Source organism: Erithacus rubecula (assembly GCF_903797595.1).
Source record: "Erithacus rubecula genome assembly, chromosome: 6".
In the NCBI taxonomy this organism is placed as follows: Eukaryota; Metazoa; Chordata; class Aves; order Passeriformes; family Muscicapidae; genus Erithacus; species Erithacus rubecula.
In genome coordinates, this window is record NC_136688.1 from 57,484,416 (window position 1) to 57,508,722 (window position 24,307).

At 43.0% G+C, this 24,307-nt stretch overlaps 2 protein-coding genes across 3 annotated transcripts; one reads left to right on the top strand and one right to left on the bottom strand.

The window, feature by feature from the left end:
* The first annotated feature begins 1,431 nt into the window (after positions 1 to 1,431).
* DLGAP5 (DLG associated protein 5) lies at positions 1,432 to 20,348 on the top strand. Of its 2 annotated transcripts, none has more exons than XM_079308361.1 (20): positions 1,432 to 1,564; positions 2,061 to 2,118; positions 4,186 to 4,426; positions 5,622 to 5,830; positions 6,275 to 6,379; positions 6,826 to 6,910; positions 8,254 to 8,352; positions 9,081 to 9,151; positions 10,695 to 10,990; positions 11,375 to 11,493; positions 11,577 to 11,697; positions 12,069 to 12,154; positions 12,683 to 12,843; positions 13,575 to 13,667; positions 15,029 to 15,248; positions 16,217 to 16,439; positions 16,797 to 16,854; positions 17,900 to 18,053; positions 18,408 to 18,457; positions 19,115 to 20,348. In XM_079308361.1, exons 3-20 carry the CDS (start codon positions 4,195 to 4,197, stop codon positions 19,235 to 19,237), a joined length of 2,505 nt encoding a protein of 834 aa, XP_079164487.1. In that variant the 5' UTR covers positions 1,432 to 1,564; positions 2,061 to 2,118; positions 4,186 to 4,194; the 3' UTR covers positions 19,238 to 20,348. The 2 variants fall into 2 exon arrangements, with proteins under 2 accessions (XP_079164487.1, XP_079164486.1); XM_079308360.1 differs by having other exon boundaries at positions 1,499 to 1,564; positions 5,622 to 5,829; positions 6,262 to 6,379.
* An 881-nt stretch (positions 20,349 to 21,229) lies between these two features.
* On the bottom strand, positions 21,230 to 23,678 carry LGALS3 (galectin 3). Its single transcript, XM_079308362.1, has 6 exons — positions 23,582 to 23,678; positions 23,439 to 23,461; positions 22,725 to 23,198; positions 22,500 to 22,588; positions 22,067 to 22,238; positions 21,230 to 21,476 (listed from the first exon to the last, which is right to left on the bottom strand). Exons 2-6 carry the CDS (start codon positions 23,454 to 23,456, stop codon positions 21,321 to 21,323), a joined length of 909 nt encoding a protein of 302 aa, XP_079164488.1. The 5' UTR covers positions 23,457 to 23,461; positions 23,582 to 23,678; the 3' UTR covers positions 21,230 to 21,320.
* Between the last annotated feature and the right edge of the window lie 629 nt (positions 23,679 to 24,307).

Below are 24,307 nucleotides of genomic sequence, written 5' to 3' on the forward strand. Positions count from 1 at the left end.
AAAACCCGATTTTTGGTTGAAATGATGACAGTCCTATACTCACTTTCTCCCTAAAACTTGTGTTTCAGCATGGCTGACATCATTGGACTATACAAGGTAGAATTGCTGAATGTCCTCAAATTCCACTGTCAAAAGAGAAAAAGTGGAGAAAGAAAAATCAGCAAGCACCGAGGACTGCATCGGATCGGACTCTACACTCCACAGATCTGAGCTCCTGTGGTTCTGTTTAATTGGATCTTTTTCAAACCACCACTTTGGCAGCACTCAATAACCTCCATGCTGGTCTTTTATTACCTCTAGCAAATAAATGACCGTAGGATTAGGCTGGATGGTCAATATTTGTGACCTTTGCTGTAACCTTTGTGCAGAAACAGGGGGTGACTCTTCTCGGACTGCTCTGGGAACTCACTCTGATCTTTGCCGTGGAGAACAGCTCTGTGCTCTTACTGTGGTGCTTAATCCATTTATTACTGTCTTAAAATCGTATTTATATACTAAATAACTGATATATTTGTGTAACGCCAGAGGGGATCCCGCATTTTCAGGCTGCTGGAAGGGCAGGGCTGTCCTGCCGCTGACCACCGCTCCTGCTGCTCAGCAGTTTCTCGTTTCCACTTTTTTTTTTTTTTCCTCTAAACTCCGTCCCCATTTTTGCAGTGCCACCAAGCGGATGATTTCCCCATTAGCATTTGAATTTCCCAGGTTACTACTGATAAAGAAATACAGAGCTCTCCAGTAGCTGAGAATGGTGTTAAAAAACCGCGTGCAAACCGCGGGGCTGGTGCGATGCGGGTATGGCAGGAAAAAAAGGGTCGTAAATAAAAAACACTTTAATAATGTGTTTATGGCCCTTTCAGACCTGTGGAGACCCGGGTGAGGCTCCTCACGAATGGCACAATGCCGGTATTAAAGTGTGGACACACACACCTTGTGTGCTCCTCGGTTCAGGAGGGACACGGAGCTCCTGGAGTGGTGCAGGGGAGGCAGATTGCCCGGAGAAGGTGTAGAGTCTCCCTCACTCGGGATATTCCAGAGCTGTTTGGACATAATCCTGTGCCCTGTGCTCTGGGACGTCCCTGCCTCAGCCGGAAGGTTGGACCAGATGAACCACTGGCGTCCCTTCCAGCCTTGTCCGTTCTGGGATTCTGTGGGTGGTGCGAGAACTCACTACTGTCCCTGACTCCCGTTGGGAGTGAGGGCTTTGCAACACCAAACCAGCACCAGGAGACCCCCGCCGCCATCTTAGCGCCCCCACACCGCGCGGGACCCCCCGTGCAGGCCTCGCCCCCGCGCCCTCAGCGGCTCCACCTCCCTCACCCCACCAGCCAATGAGCGGCACGCATGGGCGGGGAAATGCATCGAACAGCCAATAGAAATTAAGGATGGCCATCGGGCTACCAATCAGCAACCCGCTGTGCGTTTCCTGCGCTGCCAATCACCGGCCGCGGGTGAGGCCAATGGGAGCCGGCGCTGCGGGCTTGGCCAATGAGCGTTGGCGGGTGAGATTTGAAAGCGAGGCGGGGCGGCGCGCGGAGGGCACTGCGGGCGCGCGGAGCCGGGGCCGGTAATGGCGGGCCCGGGGGGATCGGGGGCCCCGGGCGGCGTTTGAGGGGTCGGAGGGACCTTGGCTCCCCGGCAGTGTGCTCCGTGAGGGGGCCTGGCGGGCGGGTCTCGCTGGCGGTGGGCTGACAGCGGTGCTTCTGTGAGTTGGGATGGGAGCAGCAGGAGGCGCTGGCGGGGAAGGGGCTGAGGGGCCTCTGGGAACCGCTGAGTCCAGGTTTGGCTCAGCCTGTACTCGCTTTAAACGCAGCGATATTTGCTCTTCCTGCTCTGTTTTCTCACTATTCAGGCTAGAAGTTTTCATGCTCTCATTGCCCTTTTGTTCTTAGGGTGTTGCTGGTCAAAAATGTCTCTTTTCCCTCACTGTTATGCATCAAAATAAATGTTCAGCTTTAATTTTTGGTACTATATGTTAGCCAGTCACAAATCTTTTGTGTAAGCAATTCTGTCTTTTTCTTGCTAATAGTTTATGCCAATTTAAATATCAATTAATCTTCTAGGCTCCTGTTTGGGCAAGATACTCCACGGGAACAATAAATTGGGAGGAAGAAGAGACAGGTATTTTTCTTCTAAACACATCTTTGGGATATTGAGCATGATATTCATTTTTAATGAGCCCATAAATATCGCTGGTAACCTTGCTGAACTTAAAGAACATGTCTAAAGGTAAATTTAGGAACCTTGTCCTAAAAAATAGTGGCTGTAGAAACTAAACTGCTGCATTGAGGAATATTTCTCATCCACTGTGCTCAAAAGCCTGCTGCTTTTAGGGCACAGATAGTAGAGATGTATTCCCACTGTTTTCTTTATAGCTTTCTGTAATGCCATGTAATTACTAACAGGTCTGTAATGACTAATTCTGTAATTACTAGCAGGATCAGTTCAAATATGGAGATGCTCATGAATTAACCTCCCTTAATCACTTAAATGTAAGCCAGGGCAAATATGACCTATGAGCTGCAGTGGAGTTGTTTGCACTCATCATTATCTGACATTTTTAATCAATTTCTGAAAGCTTGGAATGCAAGATGCAGTGTGAAGCTCAAGATACTCACACATCAGGTGGTGCTAGCATGAAACACTTTCTTCAGGATTGTGTGGAGCAGATCCAGTCCCTGAATTGAGTTTTGATTTTTATTCCCTTTTGCTTTCTAAATTCCACTGACCATTTTTTCTTTCCTGCAGCACTGAACATATCAGGAAAAAAAAAAAAAGGCGGGGGGGGGATAAATGCACCAATTTCATTTTCTTTCCAGTATCTGTTCTAAGCAATTCCAGGAGGTTGTGCAGGTGCTGTTGGTGCTGTGCAAGTTCCTCCCTCCATGAACACTTCCATGGAGTGGGAAACAGGGAGCTGCCACTGCCAGCACTGCTGGCATCTGAACAGGCTTGGGCTGTATTCCTTCTTCCAACAGCTCTCCTGGACTGCTTTTCCCATAAGTATATTTAATTTATTTCTATTTCACTGCTTTTTTTCCTTCTAACATTTGGGTTTTCCAGCTAGGGTGCTGGTTGAGTTTTTGGCTTTTGGTAACACATAGATGGGAAGGGGATGGACTTTAAGAAATCCTGTGCATCTATTATTAAGGCTTTTCAGTTCAGCTCACTGATGGTTCCTTCAGTTTGATCAGAGCATGCTGTCCTGAATTAAGAACCTCAATAAATTACTAAATTACCAATGAATTAATAACTGTTGGGTGTTTAGTTTAGCTCTGTCACCCTGCTTACTGTAAAGCTGTATCCTGTTAGTGGTGGAAGATGAGATATGTGAAAAACCCTGGACAAGACAAGTTTCAGGGGATGCAGGGGATAACAGAATCCCAGAATGGTTTGGGCTGGAAGGGACCTTAAAGCTCATTTCATTCCACCCCCTGCCATGGGCAGGGACACCTTCCACTATCCCAGGGTGCTCCAAGCCCTGTCCAGCCTGGCCTGGAACACTGCCAGGGATGGGCCAACCTGTGCCAGTGCATCCCCACCCTCACAGAGAAGAATTTCTTCCCAATATTCCATCTAATCCTGCCCTCTGTCTATTTACATCCCTTCCTCCTTGTCCTTTTCTTCCATCCCTTGTAAAATGTCCCTCTCCACCTCTCCTGGAGCCCCTTTAGGTGCAGTTAGCACAGCAAGTGCAAAATAATTGACAATTGGTTTAAGGCTTCCTCAGGTTAAAAAAGGTGGGAAAAATGCTGCTTGAAATAAACACTATTGTATTGCAGTTGCATCCTGGAAACATCCTGGTTCCAACTACTCTGCTGCATGACAAAATTCCTTGCTATCAGAAGGTCTAATCTAAATGGAATGTTGCTTCCAAGTATTGTCCTGCAGCCTTGTCATTTACTTGCTCATCTCCTTAATGTGGAAAGCAGCTGTGGACAAAGCAGTCCAGCCAATCCCAGGCATGGGATCCTAATTCTGTGTCAGATTTTGGAACCACTCAACAACCAAACTGGTCCCCGGTATGAATAATAATAACGAGAAATTGCTGAAAAAGTCATTGCTGAAATTGTCATTGGAGTTTTCTCTGGTCACATACAAAAAGACTTCAAAGCTTTACTCATAACATTAACAAAGATGAAAACCAAACCATGAGAGTTTTCCTGATCACTGTGCTTGTTGTCCAAGGTGATCAGGATGGCTGCAACCTCCCAGTTTGCCAGTCGGTACAAGAAGCAGTTGAGTACAGAAGCCCTCAGGACCAAGGTTGCCCGCAGGAAATCCATCCTTCAGAAGGAGAACAGGCACAAGCTCTTTGAAAAGGGCCGCCAGTTTGGCCTGGCAGATGTCAATGTTCAGCTCTCCAAGGAGAGGGGAATCCCTGAGCACAAGGAATTGTGCTCTCAAGGGAACAGCAGTGTGAAACAGAGTAAGTAAAAACTTGCTGTTTTTTTCAATGTCGAAATTTTTTTTCGATGCCGAAATTTTTAAGTAGGTTAAGTAGCATTGTCACAGAAACCACATAGTAGTCAACATTCTAATTTGACAAAAAAAGATTTAAAAGCCTATCAGCTTTTCCAGGTGTTACAATTAAGACAATAAAATCTTAATGTAGCTATACCCTCCTCACTGCTCCAGTGGTATGAATGAAGCTTTGGTCTTTGTGTGCAGCAGCTAAAGGAAGAATACTTTTTGTTATTAATATTCAATAAGAAGTGCCTTTATGGTTGCATTGTCCTTTGTTAAAAACTCCAATCTAAAATATCATCTGATGCCTGTCATGTGCTTAAAATCTGCTTAGCAATGGGTAATTTTATGTTACATATAAAATAATTAATGGGAAAATGCATTGTAGGATTTTATTTGGAAAATGGCTAGTTTTTGGCAGCTCATTTTCCTCTCAGAAAATGGGGCCTGCATATATGCTGAATTCTGCTCCCTGGCTCTCCTGGATGCCTGTGGTCTAAGAAATTAAGTTAATATTTGAAAATGTTAACAGTATTTTTAGAAATACTTTCACCTTTAGTATTTTGATAGCAGAAGTTTATTGGAGGATAGTAATTTTTTAAAGATTATTGGAGTGCAGTCTATGAAATAATATCAAATATGAAATTTAATTTTTTATCTTAAATTTCAACTAGAAGTGGATATTAATTTTTCAGGTAGACATAATTCAAGTTTGGCATCATCTTAAGGTTTAGTTCTTTCATACAACTTCTGCCTCATTTATTCTCAGCCTAAGTCAGACTTTGATATCTAAACCTGACCTAAAGCTCAGTTTTCAATGACTCTGCAAGTGTTTGAGAAACTGTTGCAAATAAACCAAATCAGAAGATGAAATGTTAATTTTCATACCAGTAACCTTGCAAGCCTGTGAAATGGGAGTGAATTTATAGTAATCCTCAGGTGGATATTTGGGGAAATCTATTTGTATGTTGAAATTTAACACAGAATTCCCTTTTAATGGGAAGGATGAAAACAATTTAGAGATTCCAATCAGTTCCGCTGTTTGACTTACATTCCTCTTCCAGCTTGGGAAAGTTTCTTGGAAATTTCTGACTTCTCCTTGACTCAAAAACATCCTCATGATTTTGTGACATGTCTGTCTTCCCTGTGTGCTGCAGAACAAGCCCCCAGTGCAGCCACCCAGAGGATGGAGGAGCGCAGGCAGATGCTGCAGCGCTACAAGGAGGAAAAGGAGCTTCGTAAGCTGCAGGAGCAGAGGGAGAAAGCCAAGAAAGGAGTCTTCAAGGTTGGGCTGTACAGACCAGCTGCACCTGGCTTTCTTGGTCTTGCTGCTGAGGAACCAGCAGTAGCAAAGCCAAGAGAGAAGGTAAGCAGGGTAATATTTCATATCTGGATTAATTGCATCTGTGTGTGCCATTTAAATTGCTGTTTGTGTACAAGGTGGGTGTGTTATTTTGTAAATGCTTTCTTGATCTTTGTTATGATAAGGAACAATGAGGGAGTAATTTGGTTCGCTCTCTTTTTCAAACAAAGCTGGAAATAGTACTAATCAGACATGAATTTCTGTATTTGTGACTATGTTCAGTTCAAAAACTGGAATGATTCATCCAGAGATGAATGAGCTGTGTTATTTTAGAACTAGTAACTTGTTCATATTTAGTCAACTCAGCTTTGAAAGTTTTCCATATTGCACACTTGAGCCATTTTGCACAGACATGTTATTTTTCACATTTATGCTTCTTGCTCAGTCTCTCAGGGACAAGGGGAAAAAGGAGTTTATTAACTCTCATTTCCTTGGGGATGTTTCCAGGCAGCTCCTGCTTTCTCTGGAAGGATTACTCGATCAAAAGCCAAGATCCAAGAGGGAAAATCCATGATACCAACTCTGATACCAACTGCATCTAAGTCTTCTACGGTTTGTTTTTTTATTTTTCATATATATATATATTTTTTTTTTTTTAACTTGAGTGAATAAATGTAGAGAAAAGGATACAATTTCATACTCAGGGTAGTATCTTTACAAATTTGATTAGATCACTACAAGCAGAAAAGAGCTCAGGTTTTCCAGTTCTGTTTTTCAATCAAGTTTTTCAAGATACTTAAATTGTTCTTTAAATATTTTTCTTCCTTCTTTTTCTGACAATTTATTAGCTATTTGGATAATGTGCAATAACATATCCCTAAATTGATCTATTTTAAGGTATTCTTAATATCTCCCTATTTTAAAGCCCCCTGTGCCAAATTACTTGACTTTTTCCTTTACTGTAATCTAGGATAGATAGATGAGGAAAGAAACTGGGCTGCTGGATTTCTGGAAATCTGATATTTTATGAAAATAATGTGTTTTTTTTTTTCTTGTAGGTCAGTGCCCATGTGCAGAGTGTGCGCTCTACACAGGCAGGACGTAAACAGATGAGCACAGTCAAAGTGGCTGAAAAAGAGAAAGGTATGGAAACACAGCTGAACCTGAAGGTTGGGGGGTTTTGGGGGAAAGATCCAAAGTACATTTTTGTGTGTAAGAATAAAGGAGATTTTTAAGATGGCCATTCCTACCAAGGTCAGCAGCTGGGAGATGATCAAGTGTGTGGCTCTAGGGGTCACATTTCTGGGGGAAATGGAATGCATGATCCTCACAGTCCTGGTTACTGATTATTCCCCCTGGGAGAGGGCAAAGTAACAGGTCAGCAAGCAAAGTGCACAAGTGCCAGATACCTCAGCTCCTGGATCTGTGCAGAGATTTCAGTTTGCCTCAAGAAGAACATCACAGATAGTGACTGCTCTATTAGAAAGGAGCAAGTGCCTCCAGTGTCTGTCACTTTCTGTACCACAATTACAGGTATTTCTTAAGAAAACAGCAATTAAATAAAAAACAACCTCTTCCATCTTTAAGGGGTTAGAATATATTGGATCAGAAATTTCCTCATAGCTCAGTGATATCCTTAAGTAGATACAACAAAGTCATGTGGAATGTTGATGTTAATGCAAACCATTGTGATTCTGTGAAACACCAATATAAAAATGTTTGGGATGTGAATCTCTGATAAATCCAGTGTTGTAGTTATTTACATAGTAATTTTTTCCCAGCTTTTCATTCTAGCTTCTACAGAATCACAGCTTGACATTAAAGACAGGAGTAGCATTAACAGTAACCAAGTGGGGATTTCAGACAGGCAGGGAGTGAAAGAACTCCCATGAAATTTGTCTGTGCAGGAAAATGCTGTCATTTTAAAAACCTATTAGAAGCAGTGCTAAAATACAGAGATGAAAATTATTAAGATACATTAATATGGTGCATGAACTTGTCATGTTTGATAAAATATTTCAGAACCAATTAGTCTTAAGAGTACTTTGTTAGATTGCATTAATTTCTGACTTTGGGAATCTTTCATATAATGGCCAGGGCATCCCTTTGTTACATCAGTGGTTTGCTTAAGCTTCCAGCTGTGCAAATAACCATGGCAAAGATGTTACTCTAAAAAAACTTGATCTGCAGACCAGGGAGGGCCTTGATTCTGACTGCAGGGAGCAGTGGGAAGCATTCCTTAAGCTTTGTGCATGGCATCAAGCACACTGGGACCTTGATGGACCTGGACAGTAAAAGCACCTCCAGTCAGGATCCCTGAGTGCATTGCTGGATGCCAAGGTCAAGCTGTGCACTGGACTGACCAAAACCACCCAACCCTGTTCATTCTGGTGTATTTTTCTGATTTCTACAAAATGTAAACTTTGTTATTACCTGAGTGCATCTCCTTTTGAACTTGGAATCTCTGGGATTAATCTGTTTTGCAGTGTTGCCAACTGCAGCCCAACCAGCCCCAAATATGAGAGTCACCAGAGCAGCTGCCTCTGCAGCCAGGCAGGTGCTGAAACCAACTGCTGCCACTGCTGGTAAGTGAGGCAGACTTGTGCAGCTCAGCTGTACCTTAGACTGCATTTAAGTCATGCCAAATTATCATCTAAGAAAAGAAATGGATCACTCAGACTTTTGTCTGGAGCTCTGGTGCAATATCTACATCAGCATGTTGAAACCAACACTGGACAGTTTCCCACACAATCCATCTGTGTGGAGCTTCCATGTCCACATGGTAATTGCAAACTCAAAGAACAAAGCCACAACTGGTAAAGATTGGCATTTCAAAGTGGTTGTATAATTATTAAATATGTGAGCAGGAACATCTCTGGATGTCTTTGTTCTTCAGGTTAGGAATTTCTTTGTTTGCCTGTTTACTAGAATTCAATGCACCAACAGAATTCCTGTGCCATATAGAAATTAAAAATCTAAATTCAAATTGGCTTGTCACTCTCTCTCCAACCTTTTAGGAAATAAGGTGACTTTTTTCTTTTTTTTTTTTTTACTAAATGACATCTAAAGATTGATGATTTAATGAATCTGTTTTCTTTGTGATACATCTTTTACTAGGCTGTTAAATCCTAGGCCTGGTTTTCTTTTGAATGAACTTTTGCAATACTGTTTCTTCTCTCCAGCCACCTCCCACCCAAGAAAAACAGTCTTTAGTCTCCCTGTCTTTAGCAACTGGATTTTTATGGCAGTGTTTTGGTGAAAGATTACATTAATCAGATGCCTTTTTGACCTCTGGGAGTGTCTCTTTTTGTAGGTAACCAGTCACAGAGAAAGACAGCAAACGTAGGAAAGCAGAAGAAAGCTGTCAAACCTGATCCCATAGAGGTAGGTCATGTCACAGTTGAAATGGAAAAGCAGTAAAACTGATTTAAGAGCCAATAACTGTCATTGTAACTGAAGTGCTCAAGCATAAAAGTAGTAATTTCACTAATAAGCCAGAATTTGGGAAGGAGTTGTATGTATTTATACTGCCATATTATAAAAATTCAGATTAAATTTAGTGCTCATATAGAATCACAGAATACTGTGACTTGGAAGAGACCCACAGGGATTATCCCAATCCAGCTTCTGGCCCTTCACAGGACAGCCCCATAATTTCTAATTTCTTCAGTCAAAAAGAAAAAAGATTGTTTTGCTGGTTTAATCAATTTTGTGCAGTTCATTCCTTTTTGAAGTGTATTCTGAATGGATCCTTTTCCTGCTCAGGTAACAATATGAGATTCTAGAAGCTAAGAAATAAACACATTGTTAAGTTTTGATCCACCAAAAAATTAAAGCTGGAAATGCTTTTCTCTACAAGATAGAATACTATTCTCTGCATGATTTACAGCTGAGGGCAGTCATTGTGCTTCTTGGTGTCATCACTTCCAGAATTTTTATTCATCTGCAGACAATTCTGTGCAAGAGCTGTCTGTGATTTTTTTTTTTTCCTTCTTTTCCTCCACTCTTCCCTCTCACACCTGCCATCTCCACCTTGCTCTTGTAACTGCAGCTGTGCTTTAGTGTGTTTGAGATTGTGCAATCATAGCCAAACAGGAGGTAAGAGCACTTGTATCTTCCTTGGACAAGCACCTCTTCACAGGCAGGAGTCCCTGCCAGGTAAACTCTTGCAGTAACCACAGGCAGCTCATTTGAAAAGGTTGGCTAAAAGCAAAATTCAAGGTTTACATTCCTAGCAGAGGTGACTGAAGTATAACAAGACTTTCAGTGGATTGAAGATGAAAAACACCCAGAGTTTTTCTGGCTGGCTTGAGCTAAGAATCTCAATTGGGTATCCCAGAAATGTGTTCTGTGTGACTATCTGGTCACTCATCTCAGAAGAATGTGAATTATTGTATAGGTTTTCTCTCCACTTTTAATGGCATTCTGTGGTAAGTGCTAACTGCACTTGTCTTGGGTTGCATTCCTCACTTATCAGCCTTTTTATTCCAGTTTGTTTTCAGTCTTTGGGTTGGATTATGTGCATAAACCATGATTATTCAACAGGCCTAGTTGAATTTGCAGCCAGTACTTCTGCTCTTGAGCACTTCATCACCTTAAAGTTTTGTTTCCTAGAAATGGGAGCAAACATTTGGCAATTTTGATTATTGTTTTGGTAGGTGAGGTGTTCTGCTTTATCTCCTGGAGTGGATTGTTGCATTCTTTGTAGTGAAGTGTCACTTCTGTTTCTAAAATAATTTTCAGGTGTCAAAAATGGTTGGATTTGTTGGTAACTCATCACTTCTGTCCAGGTGTGCTGTTTTAGGAGCTGATTTACCTTAAACTGTTCCCTTCCTGGTGGCTTTCAGACATTCATAATTCAGCCCTTGTCTATTGTAAAACACATGATTGATGTGATGATTTGATTTGTCTATCCATGCTGTTACAGATTATTTCTTCTAAACATGAAGTGGAGACAAATGCTGGAGAGGCTCCAGGGGTGAAAAGTTTTGAAGTCACTGATTCCAAACACTCAGTGCCAGTAGAACTTCAGCAAGAGCAAACCTCAGTGGAAAACAACAATTTTTCTCCCAGAAGACCCAGAACACGCTCCTTTGCACCTCAAAACTTTGTGTTTCAGCCTCTGAGTGGATTGGCAACCTACACTGTGACTCCCATGTCTCCTTCAAGGGCAAATGCTTTTTTGACACCCAGTGCTGTCTGGAATTTTTCAAAATCTCCAGTGTAAGATTCTTCCTTCTGATGGGGCCTTGAATACAAGTGAACCTCTCTGTGGGGGTACAAAAAACAGTTTTTCTATAGAAAGATTCACTTTGTAACAAAGTGTTGTGGTGTTATAACACCTGATCCTCATGATTTCTATCATTGCTTAGATGTGGATTTAACACAACAGCAGATGTGGATAGAATCCATAATTCTATCCATGCTTGAGGAGCAGCTGTCAAGGACTCTGCCCTGTATCTGTCTGCACAGATTTATTTATTTATTTGAGCTCTGTAGTGTTGTCTGGAGGTTTGCCTTCTAAACTGTGCATTTCTTTGAAATTTGCCATATTTGATGTCACTTTCTCAATGTATCTTAACTAAATGTACTTTGATTTGTTTGCAGCAAAATATTTGAAAAATCCAGTGAAACTAAAGCACAAAAGCCTAATTTAAAAACTCAAACTCCACCTTGTGTTGAAGGCATTCAGGAACAGCAAATGACCACAAGTTTGAAAGGAGGAGGTAGGAAGTTGACATTTTATTTATTCTAATGCTTTTAATTAATTATAACTAGATTCTGAACAAATTTCTTTCATGTTTTTCAGCAAGTGAATCAGATGAGAGAACTTCCACTCAGAGATTAAACAAAACAAGTCCTGTCTCAACAGCACTTGCAGTGAAATCAGATGATACAAGAGAGCAAGAGCATGATGTGCCCTATTTCAGGTTTGGATTCACTTGTTTCACTGCCTTGATGTCCATTTGAAGGCTCTTAATATGAATAATGAGACTTCTTCTAAAGATCAGCCTGATTTTATGGTGATTGGTGTCTGTCAGCTGTGACCTGAGCAGGCAGACATTCCTCTCTTCCTCTTTGTACCTTAAGTGCAAGGAAAGAATGTAAAATTCTAGAGTCTAGCACCTTGTCCTAAGGATCATGAGCTTGAAAGCATGAGCCACTCAGCAAAAAGAAAACAATCTAATCTTCAGCTCAAAGACTGTGCCTTCTCTGAGAGCAAAAAGATAGTAACCATTACAAGCCACAAGTCAGGAACTTCTCCAAATCCTTGTTTTATTCTCTCTCCCTGTATTTTCAGAAATGTTCTTCGGACTGAGACAGAGAGGCTGCTGTCTCAGTGCCTGCAGTGGGAAGGAAACCTTGAGCTGGACATTCCAGAGGATGGTAAGAAAGAGCTGCAATAGGCACTAGGAGGGGGGTTATAGGAACTGAATGGGACAGAGAGAAGGACATGTATCTGCTGTTTGCAAAATAGCAAAAAAAAAAAAAAATCTGCAGAGGAATTTTAGAGGTGTATCCTGCCTCAAGATACAAAAAGTCTCCTATTCCTAAAATCTCTGTAGCACTTTCAGTGATGGTGATTGATAAAATGAACAAAGTGCAGATTGAAATAGCTGTTCTGACATCAGTCTGGAGTGTATTTAAATGTGTGAGCTTTATCCTAGCTGATTCTTAGAAATAATTTTAGTTTTTAATGTGGAATAAGTGCCCTTATCTGGGAAAATATAGATGACTCCAGCAATGCTTATCTTTAATCTTTTTTGAAAGAAGCAACTTCAGAGTGTTTCAGTGGACAGGAAAGCTTCATCTAGATTGAACTGCAGGTTTGCAGTAGATGGGACAACAAATTCCAGACTCCTCAAACACTTATTTATCCAAGATATCCTGTATTTTTTTTCTTGTTTCTACCAGCTAAAGACCTGATTCGCAGCACAGTTGGTCAGACAAGGCTGCTCATAGGAGAAAGGTTCAAACAGTTTGAAGGACTGGTGGATAACTGTGAATTTCAACGAGGTGAAAAAGAAACAACCTGTACAGACCTGGATGGATTTTGGGATATGGTTAATTTCCAGGTATGGACTTGCATGTTAATATAGTAGGATAAAATTGGTGGAGTTATTTATGAACCAAATTTTTTTTTTTTTAATATATTCAGGTTCTATTTTTTATCTTTAATGTAAAAAAGGCAGGTCCTTGTTTTAACACTTTGTGACAGTGAATAGTTGCAGTTGGGATGCTGTGATTTATAATTCATGGACCAGTTCTTCTGTTGTGTCTTCTTGTGGCCTGTGTATCTTGTCTGTTTCTGGAATGAATATATTTGGCCTAACCTTACTCTGTTTTTGAGTGAGGGTATAGTCACAATGTCTACCTCTCATTTTTTTGAAGATTCCTGAAGCTCACCTGAAAAGTAGGAGTTCCATGCTTCAGTGTGAGAATAATGTAGAAACTACAATAATTCTATTTAGGGCTGAGCTTAGGTGGTAGAAAACCTTCATGTCTTTTCCTCTGTTGATGCTTTATTTAGTTTCAGAATGAAATATAATCTGAATTATTAGGCTTTCAACAGTACTTGCAAATTAGCACTCAACAAAGGAGTTTGTAAGTAGTTAAATAAAATACAAAGATGAATTTGTTATGGTCCTAGCCATAAGTTTTCACTTCTCTGCAGAGAGCATAAGAGTTTGATTTGCTTCTTCAGAGGTATTTGAGAGAGGCTTCCTGCAGGGTGGAAGATTCTGCTTGTTTCAATAAAGGTTATTTTACAATATATTCTTTTGCTTTCCTTAAATGTGACCAACAGATTGAAGATGTGAATAAAAAATTTGATAATCTAAAGAAGCTTCAAGACAATGAGTGGCAACCTCTTGATGTCCCAAGCAAAGCAGTTGTCAAGGTATGAATAGCCCCTAAAGCACATCTTGTATGGCTTCTTTAGATATATTGAATATTAAGTTAAATTCCTCTCAAGGTGCACCCTTCTCCCTCACCTCTCCCATGTGCACTTGAATTATTTGGTGAGTTTAGTCCTAGTTGCCTCTCTTGACTGGTAAAATTAGAACTAAGAATGAATAGTAACTTTTTTGGAGTCATTGGATTCTGTGCTAGTGAGACAAATCTCTTAAATTTAGGATATAAACTTACCCCTCAGATGTAATTTATCTGGGCCACTGCCTTAACAGGAAAGTGAACCACACAGGAATTTGGGAATGACTGCCAATTTTGGGCAGGGAGTGCTCAATTACAATGATCTCCTATTAAGCCAACTCTATGGGTGGCTTTAAACTGCTGCTTCTCTAAGCACAAATGGATCTGATACTCTCCAAAATAAGTTAGTACTTATTGCAAAATAAGCTGTAATGTGAGTTTTATCTCTCTTTGGTTTGAAATATATAATTGCTTCTGAGTATCAAGTTGTATTTGCATTGCTTAAACTCTGTGCAGTTCCTTGAGACTGCTTAACTAATCACAACATTGAGATGAGGGTGGATAAGAAACTCCAGGCATGGGAAAACAGGGAATGTGGTCTGTGGGAGCTGCCCAGAAATGCCAGAACCCTACAGGTGGTACAAACCAAAACTTCCTTGGAAAACTGAATGCTAAGAGAGAACTTCACTGGCAGCCAGGAGTCTCTCCTGTGTTTACACTGTCCCTGCCACTAGGAGTCCCTGCATCCCAGGGCTTCCAAAATCTTATTGAATTTATTAGGGAAAAAAAAAAAAAAAAGTTGTATTGAGGATTTTTGAACTGCAAATTCACTTGAGAAAAAATCTTCTCATCACAGACTTACCTTAACACCTGGATCTCATCCCCCAGAGATGCTGGGGATGAGGAGAGGCCTTGATGCAGAAAATTGTAGAAATTGGAAAAGTCATGAAGTCCAACTCCCCCAGCACTGGCAATGCCACCACTGTCCCCAAGTGCCAAATCCACACAGCTTTTAAATCCTTACAGTGATGGAGACTCCAAGATTGCCAGGGCTGGACAACTTTCTCAGTGAAGATATTCTTGCTGATATCCATTCCAAACCTCCTCTGGTGCCAATTAAGTGCAGTTTCTCTCATCCTGTTCCCTGGGAGCAGAACCTGAATCCCACCTGGCTGCACCTTCCTGCCAGGGACTTGTGCAGAGCCACAGGGTCCCCCCTGAGCCTCCTTTGGCTCTTGCTGTGGCTGTGGCAGCAGCACCTGTGCAGAGCTTTGTGTGTAAGTGCTCCAATGCAGAATTCCCAGGTGTGACCAGCTTTTTCCATTGCAGAGGAAGGCAGTTCCCAGTGGATTGGCCAGGCCCAGGCTGGAGGCAGCTGCCAGAAGTGCTGCCCGGAGCCGCCTGGCCTCAGTGAAAGCAGCCATGAGGGACAGGCTGAGACAGGGCCAAGCTGCTGAGGGGACACTGCAGGACAGCCTGCCAGAGGCTGACAAAGTGGTGTTTGATGCAGGGTTTTTCAGGATTGAAAGCCCTGTGAAAAACTTTTCAGGTAGGTGAAGCTTAATGGTGATTTCAGTGTCCTGAGAGCACTGGAGACAGTTTAATCCGTTTCAGTTGTGCTGTTTGTACTGTTTCAACCAGTGACTGATTCCATCAGGGCTCCCCAGTAAACTGCTGTACATGAATGTGCTGATTTGAGTGGCTATGGCAGCATGAAATCCCTGCTTAGAGGTGAAATAGCTGCTTCATGTTTTTCCAGCATAAATTTAATAATGAAATTCTAATCCAAGCATTCCCAGATTCAGCTGATGAGCCTCTTCATCAAAGTCAATGCCAGCTCACATCCTCTAATTGTAGGACAGGAGTTGTTGTTTTTTGTTTTTGGTTTTTTTTTTAACTAAACCTCTTTCAGTGCTGTCTTCAAAGCTGCAAATAAAGTCTACCCATGATCTGTGTTCATGGTTAACAAGATTGTAACATAATCCAGTCTGCTATAAAAGCTGTTTAATAGTTCAGGTTCTTTAATGGGTGCTCAGAATATAATTTTATTTTCAGTATCTTATCTTATTGACATCTATGTGCAGTCAGTATTTGTAGTACTTCTGCTTCTCTCACATCTCTAGTTCATAATTTGATTTTAAATTCCCTTTTTTTGGGCCCAGATCTCTCTTCTCATCACAAAACTCACAATTTTTTTCATGTGCCTCTTGTTAGGAGGGGGGAACTCCTGAAAAGCTTTGAGCAACACTGGGTTTAAGCCAACTCCAGCATAGAATGTTATAAGCATCAGTTCTGAATCTCTGTCTTTTAAACTCTATTAAAATTGCCTAATTTGAAAGATGGAAGTTAATAATTTCAATTTCTCTTTGCAAGTGTATATAAGATTTTCATCTAATATTTGTATAAGATGATTCAGCAAGCAGAAAACAATTGTGTGCCTGCTTAGAATCATAATGATCAGTTCATTGCAGCTTCTGGAAACTGCTGTAGGAGTGAAACATTAAACACATTTTCCAGGTTTTCTTCCAAGGACCCCTTCAAAACTGGCAAATCCCAGATCATCTGTTAGATCTTTGTCTTTGAATGTTCCTTCTCCTCTCTGTGACCCTGAGGATGCACCTGCAAAACAAACCCCATCAGGCCTCAAAGGCTTCCACCCAGCACAGAGTTTGAAAATGGACCAACTTCCCACTGAAAAATCTCCCCCATTGGATAAACTCCCTGATGGTCTTGAACAGAGGTAGGTGTGTTTAATCAACTTTAATTAACCTTGTACAAATCATTTTAGAGTTGGAACTGAAAGACATGATCTTAAAACCTATTAAATGTTGCCTTTCAATTTGGCAGTGATAAAATTTGCAAAGTACTTGTGACTTTTCCTTCCCTTAAGCAAATATTAAGAGCTTTGCCCAAATGTAATTTTGCTGCTGGGGTAGAAGTTGCTTTGCCCAGGAAGTTTGATGTAGCTCACCTGTGCCAGCCAAGGCAGCAAAACTGCAGAACAAATTGTAAGATTAGTTGGACAAGTCAGAAGATGTTTGAAGGTGACTGATGAAGATGATTGAGAAGAATGAAAATGTTTTGTGTTCTCTTGCAGTATTTCTGTGGTTGAAGAAGAAAGGTGTCTGGTTGCTGACACAGCAGAGGGAAATAAGGTAAGTCATGCATTGTTCTTAGATGTGCTTTAAATACTCTGTTTTAGTAGTAGAGGAAAAATTCTTTTGGTTACTCTAAACACTTGGACTTCTGATCACTTAGAAATCTTGTGTATTGCTCAGGGCAGTGCTTTTTTACCTCTGGGTGGATAAAGGTGGGGCCTTGTCTTGCTTTTAGAGCTGCATTTTGGAGGTTCTGGCTGCTCCAGGAGGATATTTGTCACTTGGACAAGCAGTGTTCCTAGGAGTTCACCACCTCCTGTTTTCTGGTGGGGATTTTTAAAATGCTTGTGCATTGATGGTCCCTGACTAAAAACAACAGCACTCAGTCCTCAGAGCAAACTCCACAGCAGAGCATTGGGTGGGCTCTTAATCTCCTTAAAGGAACAGCAAGAACTAATCCAAGTGTCAGAAATCCATGCCCTGAAATGTCTGAAGACTTGGTGACATTGCTTGTGTTTGAGTAGCCTTTAAAAAGCAGGAATGTGGCCTCTAATTTAGATGACACTGTGCTATCAGTGAAAGTCTATGCTTTTTGAGTCAAACATACTTTAGAATTTTAATTGGAAATGGAGTCCTTAAATTTTGTGTTACTGCTTGGAAGTGTGCATGATGGCAGTGGTCATTTTCTCTTCCATCCTTCTACATATATATTTTAAAAATCCTGGTTGCTTATGCCTTTTACTTCATCCTTTCTCTATCAAAGTGAGAAATCACTTTTTGGTGATTTCACTCTCTGGGGAAACCTTTCAGTGTTGCTGATAGGTTTTTCTGAGGAAAAGTCAACAGATAAGACTTGAAGTTCAAAACTTCCTTTCCTGTGGAAGAACTTCTTTTATACTGCCAGAGGGATTTATTTCCAGGTTTTGAAGGGTGTTTGGGATATGAGTCACAGCCTTAAACCCTAAACCTGTGCCTTGTACAGTGCTTGGAGTTAAAATTCCATCTCTCCTGAACTGTCCATAAAAACTGTAGGTTGGATGTCTGGACTTGGCCTGACATAACAAGGGAATGGCTGGGAACAGTGAAAATCCCTGTTTTTCAGGTTCTGGAAAATTCTAGCAGTGAATCAAAAGCCATGGATGGCATGGAAGAGATGGAACTGTCTGCTGCAGAACAAGAGCAAGACATCATCATGTGCAGCCCAGAGAAGGAGACAAACTTTGCTGAGTTTGGAGAGCCACAGATGCATCAGACAGGTGCTGATCTCAGAGCTGCATGCTGCAGTTTGGGTGGCATTGCTGGGGCTTTCTGGTTATTGTAAGGATTTATGAAAATCTAAATGTTGCTCTTTGAAATCAAAGTCAGCTTGGATTGTGTGTGCTGTCAGAAAAGCCTCCTGTAGCTGGTGTGATTTAAATTCACATTGCACTTGAGCAAACTGGATTTCTCTGTAGTTTCTGAGTGATATGTGAAGGGGAAAGCTAATATAAAGAAATAAATACAGTTTAGAGTTTGGATTTCTCTTTTAATAAAGACAGAAAACAATACTGTTTTTTCAGAATTGGCAACACCAGACTAACTTTCTTTTTAATCATATACTTATTTTTCAGATGTTTCATGCAGTGATTTGACTCTCAGTGACCAAAATCCTCTTGATATGGTAAGCTGACCTTCAAGTTTATTTGACTAAGACAAGCTGCATGTTGCAGGACTGTTCACCTTTGCTGCAGACTCAGTTATTGCACAAAGAAAATTAAACTCTGAAAGATTTTATCAAGCCAATTGACATAACTTTAAAATACAAACCACATTCCAGCTGTCTCCTTGCTTGGGCTCACACTGGTGTTCCTTATTGCACATGATGAGTGTAGGATGAATCAAGACATTTGTAGCAGGACAATGTCTGATTCTTATCAGATTGAGCCTTTAAATTGTGTTTCTTACAAATGTCCTTGTAGATATTCTCTAACAGCCTTTTTTTTTCTTCCTAAATTTTTTTATCTTTTTTTATCACCTTAGTATTTAGGGCTGGAAGTAACATTCAGCAAAGAAAAGCTGGTGTGCAAAAGCTTTCATACTTAATAGAATTAGTAGAATTTGAGTGTATGATTTCTTGTGAAAAATCCTCTTTAAAATATGGATTACTGACTTCAGTAAGGAATGTCTGTCTTCAATATAGACCATGTGTAATCACTTTTTATTTTATGCCTGGGAAATAAGCTTGCAAAATTACTCTTGGGGACATCAGAGTCCTTCCAGTGCTCTGTGGTTTAAGTGTTCCTCAATCACTGACTCTGCACCCTGGCTCCTCCCACAGCCAATGCTGAATGCTGAGCTTCCCTTCACTCCTGTCAGGACCAAAGCCCAGAAGTTTGCAGCAGCTGAAGTATTCAGTGACCTCATCGTGTTTTCTCCTGTTGGCCCCTCTGGGGATCAATGAAAAGTGACTTTAAATGCAAAGCATGTAAATTCTATGAATGGGAAGCCCACAGAGGGTATCTGGAACACAACCTGCTACCCTGGAACTGTGTGGAGAGAGGAAGAGTGCCTGTGGAATGGATCTGATAATGGGGTTTGTATCATTTTATGGTGCAGTTGTGATGCACCAAGCTCTTCTGTACATCAGTAGTGGCCTGTGTTCTGCTGCATCCTCTGGCTGTAAATCCTGACTAGTTCTGACTACAGCCTGAAGCATTTTTATGTTGGTATCATTTCATGTATTTCCTGTCTCCTCCAGGTTGTAAAGCTGACCTTTAAACTTTTCTACCCTGAGCTGACTGACTTAATGGCTTATTGTTGTTCCAAGGTGCCACCCCACCAGCTGTGCCTGTTCCCTGTTTCTGCTGGGAGGGCACCTTCTGGGGTGAGCCCCAGCCTGTTCCCTCCCCAGAACACTGCCATGCTCTGGGGGCACCTCTGCACCTCAGGCTGCAGTGCCTGCTGTGTTAACACCTGCCTCAGCCCCAGCTAGGGCAGTGCTGGATGCATGCAATTCTTTCCTGGGAAAGCTTTCCTGGTATTTGACAACCACTGGGTTGGTAATGCCAGAAATCAACTCAGAACAAGCATTGCTAAGTCAGATAATACCTTTTCTTTGTGGTATATTGAAATAAGCATTGATATTATTTCCTTTAAGGATGCAGTTTTCTATTGAGTATCTTAAGGACCCATGTTTTCTACTGGTTTTTGACATGTTTATACTCAGTCTCTTCTCTCATCTTGTTCCTAGTGCATTCCCCATCCAGACTGTAATATATTTGTGTATAAGGAACATTCCAGTTCTATAGACTCTGGAATTGAGGAGTAGCATTACAGTACCACCAGTTGTTATATTTTTAACAAATACTTTACTGGGCTTCTTCCTGTACTGGTGACCTGAGTGTAACACACACATCCTTCCACCAGCCTTGATCCCAAACCAAGCAAACATTTCAGTCCCTCAGCAGAAAGTGTTGCTGCCACTGCAGGGGAGCTTGTCTGGGTTAAGTTTTAAACTGGAAGCTGTGTACTGATTACACTGAATAAAGAGAGGAAGCTGGTGTGTGCTGGAATCCATTTTCTTCATTACTGATCTCCAGTTCTAGGGGCCCTTTCAGGTATCTTTTAATGACTTTCCTGCTGAGGAATGGTTTGGCTTGGGAGGGAGCTCAAAGCAGGGACACTTTCCACAGACCAGATTGCTCCAAGCCCCATTCACCCTGGTTTGAAACACTTCAGGGAGGGGGTAGCCACAGCTTCTCCATGCTGTTGGTAGCAGTGTGCTGCTCTAAATTGCTGCATCTGCTGGAAATTTTAAGGACTCTGCTTCTAACTTGGCACTCAAAGTATAAAGGAGTCACTGTTATAAAACAGCATCAGCCACGTCAGAGAAAGCTTTGGAAACTTCAGTGGTGGCTGTTGCACTCTTCTTGTTTTCCAGACAAGACTGCAGTGACTCACAGCAAAGGGAACATACTTCTGTTTTCTTTTTTTACCAGCCTGACTCACAGGGTGAACTTGCCAATAAACCTCCCCACCCTTGAAACCAGTCCTGACTCACACGAGGTGCTGAGTGGGGAGAGCAGCACAAGGCTTGTGACCTGTCCTGTGGAGTAGGGATGGGATCTCCCTGGGCTGGGGAATGTTCCTGGGATACACTAGGCACAAAGGAAGGACAGGGATGGCTTCCCCAGCTCTGAACCCTCTCCTGAAATACCTCATCCTGGTCAGGCTCAGAGGCTGTCAGCTTTTCCCTGTGCTTCCTGGAGGATTGCTGCCCTTGTTCACAGGGACAGAATACCACAGGCTGCTTTCCCAAGTTCCTCCCCACAGAAATCAAACTCTTTGTTGCTGGGGAATCAGGAATCCAGCAGAAACCCAGCTCCTTCCAAATCAAAACTCAGCTTGCCCAGAGGGTGTTGTCTTTCAAGATACAACTAAAACCAAATTTTACAGATTAAATGTTTTATTACCTCACAGTGATGTGGTGAGAAGGCACTTGTGTCATACCATAAAAGAGCAGAGGGTTTGCCCAGAGTTCCCAGTTAAATCATGGTGGGCACTACACTGGTGAGGGTGATGTCCCCCCCAATGCAGAGCTTGGTCACCTCGTTCAGCTTCTTCTCACGGTGGTTGTACTGCAGCAGGTGAGCATCATTCACTGCCACCTTGAAGTGATCTGCCTCACAAAGGATCTGGAGCTGAAATAAAAACCCTAAATCACACCCAAAACCCAGCTGGATTTGTTCTAGAAGAAGTTTTAAGCCACACACTGGAGCAGGCTGGTGCTGGCTGGAGACTGCTGCCAGGACATGAGGAGGAGCAGCTGCAACACCTGTGACCTTTGCCTTCCCAAAACTCTGCTCTCCCTTCATATTCTAGCCCAGTTTCTGCCTCCTCATCCCTGTGCCAGTCCCTCAAAGCAAGACTCCACAGTGTGAACCTCCTGTGTAGGAAAAATCACCTCCTGAAGAGCTGCCAGCAGGGAAAACACGTTACAGAAACCTGCCCAACCACTGTGCAGAACAACAGTGTAAATAAGGAGGGTTTCATAATCCTTGGGGATACCAGGAGGGGGAAGTTATGCCCTGGGCAGCTGGAGCTGCAGGAGGGGGTCAGAAGAGCTGGGAAGGTGCTGTGGGGGTGGCACATGGGGTGGCTGCCCCAGAAACTCCCCTGGGAGCTGATTCCTGTGCAAAAACATCCATGTCCTTACACAGGTGTTGTTGCCCAAACCCTCTCAGTGCTTTTGGTGCACTGAGACTGAGCTGGGATGGGATTTTTCTGGTACCTTGAAGGGTTTTCCAGCTTCAAATGGGAACCTGGGAGCTGTCCTCTCCTCCTTCCCCCAGTTCTCTTGGAATTTGGAATTGCAGACAATGACTTTCTTGTGGTGGTCTTCCTTGAAGCGGGGGTTGAAGTGAAAGGCAACATCATTCCCTCGCTTGAAATCCAGTGAAAACCTGCAAAAACAATAATGGAATGATTTGATTTTGCCATAAAAGCCCTGGACTCTGTTACAGGGCTTCTTAAAAATAGCAGAAAGAAAACCCCACAGACCCTGCTGGGCAACAGCAGCACGTTTACACCTTTATTTAGTGTAATATTTGATGTTACACCAAGCAGGTGTTATTCAGGAATGGAAAGCAAGTTGCAGCCCCCCTGCTCCACCCAGCAGTGCCCCATGGAAGCCCCCCCACCCTCAGAGCTGGACACCCCAGTACCTGTCAGGGTTGGGGTTCACAGTCCCAGTGATGGTGATGAGCAGCCGAGGGACGAGTCCTGCCTGCAGGGGCAGCTCAAAGGGGACTTTCTGGGGGACAACAGGGACTTGGTGTCAGCAAAAAATCATGTCAAAACCCAGTGCCACCCCCTGGGGACAGCCAGCCCAGGCTCCTCCCGTGGCCAAGCACAATCAGCCAAAACCCCCATGATGACAGAGCCATTACCATTGGAGGAGTTGGTCCTCCTTGAGGAGCTGGTCCTCCGTGAGGAGCACCTGGTCCTCCCTGGGGAGCAGTTGGTCCTCCCTGAGGAGGAGTTGGTCCTCCCTGAGGAGCAGAAGGCCCAAATCCAGGATGGTTGGATGGTTGTCCTGGGGCAGGAAACGGCCCTGTTGCTCCTGGTGCTCCAGGGAATGCTCCAGGTGCTCCTGGATACGCTCCAGGTCCTGCTGGTCCTCCAGGATAAGCTCCAGGTGCTCCAGGGTATCCTCCAGGTGCTCCAGGGTATCCTCCAGGTGCTCCAGGGTAGGCTCCAGGTGCTCCAGGATAGGCTCCAGGTGCTCCTGGATAAGCTCCAGGTGCTCCAGGATACCCTGGGAATGCCCCAGGAGCTGCAGGTTGGTTGCCCCAGGAGGGCCAGCCCTGGGCTGGGGGGGCACAAGGGGCTGGGTTGTTGCTGTTGGCCAAGGCATCAGATAACTGGGGACAGAGGAGAGGACAAGGGTCAGCTGGGGGAGATTCCTCCTGGGGCCACACTGGGCTCTCCAAAGTCCATCTCTGGCAGCCTGCAGCATGGCTGAGGGCAGGAGCTCAACTCTCAGAAATCCTGACTGGAGAGGGTTTGGGGGTTTACACAGGTTTGCAAGGATGTGCTCCCTCCCATCCCAGCCAAAGGTCACAGTCACAGCCCCCATGTTTTTTAAAGAAATTCATACTTACAGAGAAACCGTCTGACATTTTTCCTAAGAAAGTAAAAAGGGAAGTGTCAATTTAACCTGCACCATGCAAAAAGGAGATTTTTTTGAGGGGAGTTACAGTTTAGAGAGGCAATTGATGGGAATTGCTGAGCTCCCATCACGTACCTGCCCAGCAGAGCCCACAGCTCAGTGCCAAAGAACAAATCCTGGTCCAAGACCTGCGGGATAAACGGGAGTCACTGCTGAGAGCTCGGGGTGAATCCAGCCCGACACCTCCGCACGAAATCCAGCACTGAGCTCACAACACTCCAGTGTTATTCCCTCCCCCAGCCCTGAGGCACCATCCGGGAAAGCATTTCCATAAAAAAACCCCAAACGGGATGCCCGGGGGATGCGGGAGCTGCAAATCCAGCACGGCACACCGGGAACATGGGATGGGGACAGGAGGGTGGCAGGTCCCCTTCCTCCTCCGTAATTGTCCCGTTCCGGCGTGGGAGGGACACAGCGGCCCCGGGCCAGCAGATAAAAGCTGCTTTGCAAGTTTTTGCTTTGCAAGTTTGCAAGTCCACACCACGGGCTGGCCGAACACACACCTGCCTGTGCACAGGAATAGCCCGAGCTGGCTTCCTCCCATCAAAGGGACATTCATAAGAGAAGGAAAAAGGGAGAGCCAGGGAAAGAAAAGGAAAATTCCAAATTTAAAGCAGAGAAAGCAAATTCTCTTTGAAAGAAACATTCGGATGCACAAAGCAGGAGGTGTGGCTGCCCTGCCTCGGGAATGACAAACTCCCAAGTTTCACAATTCACAAATCATTCCTCTCCCTGCAAAATTCTCCTGAGCCCATGGGGTTTTTAAGGAGCCTTTCCAGCAGCCCATACCTCCCACAGTTT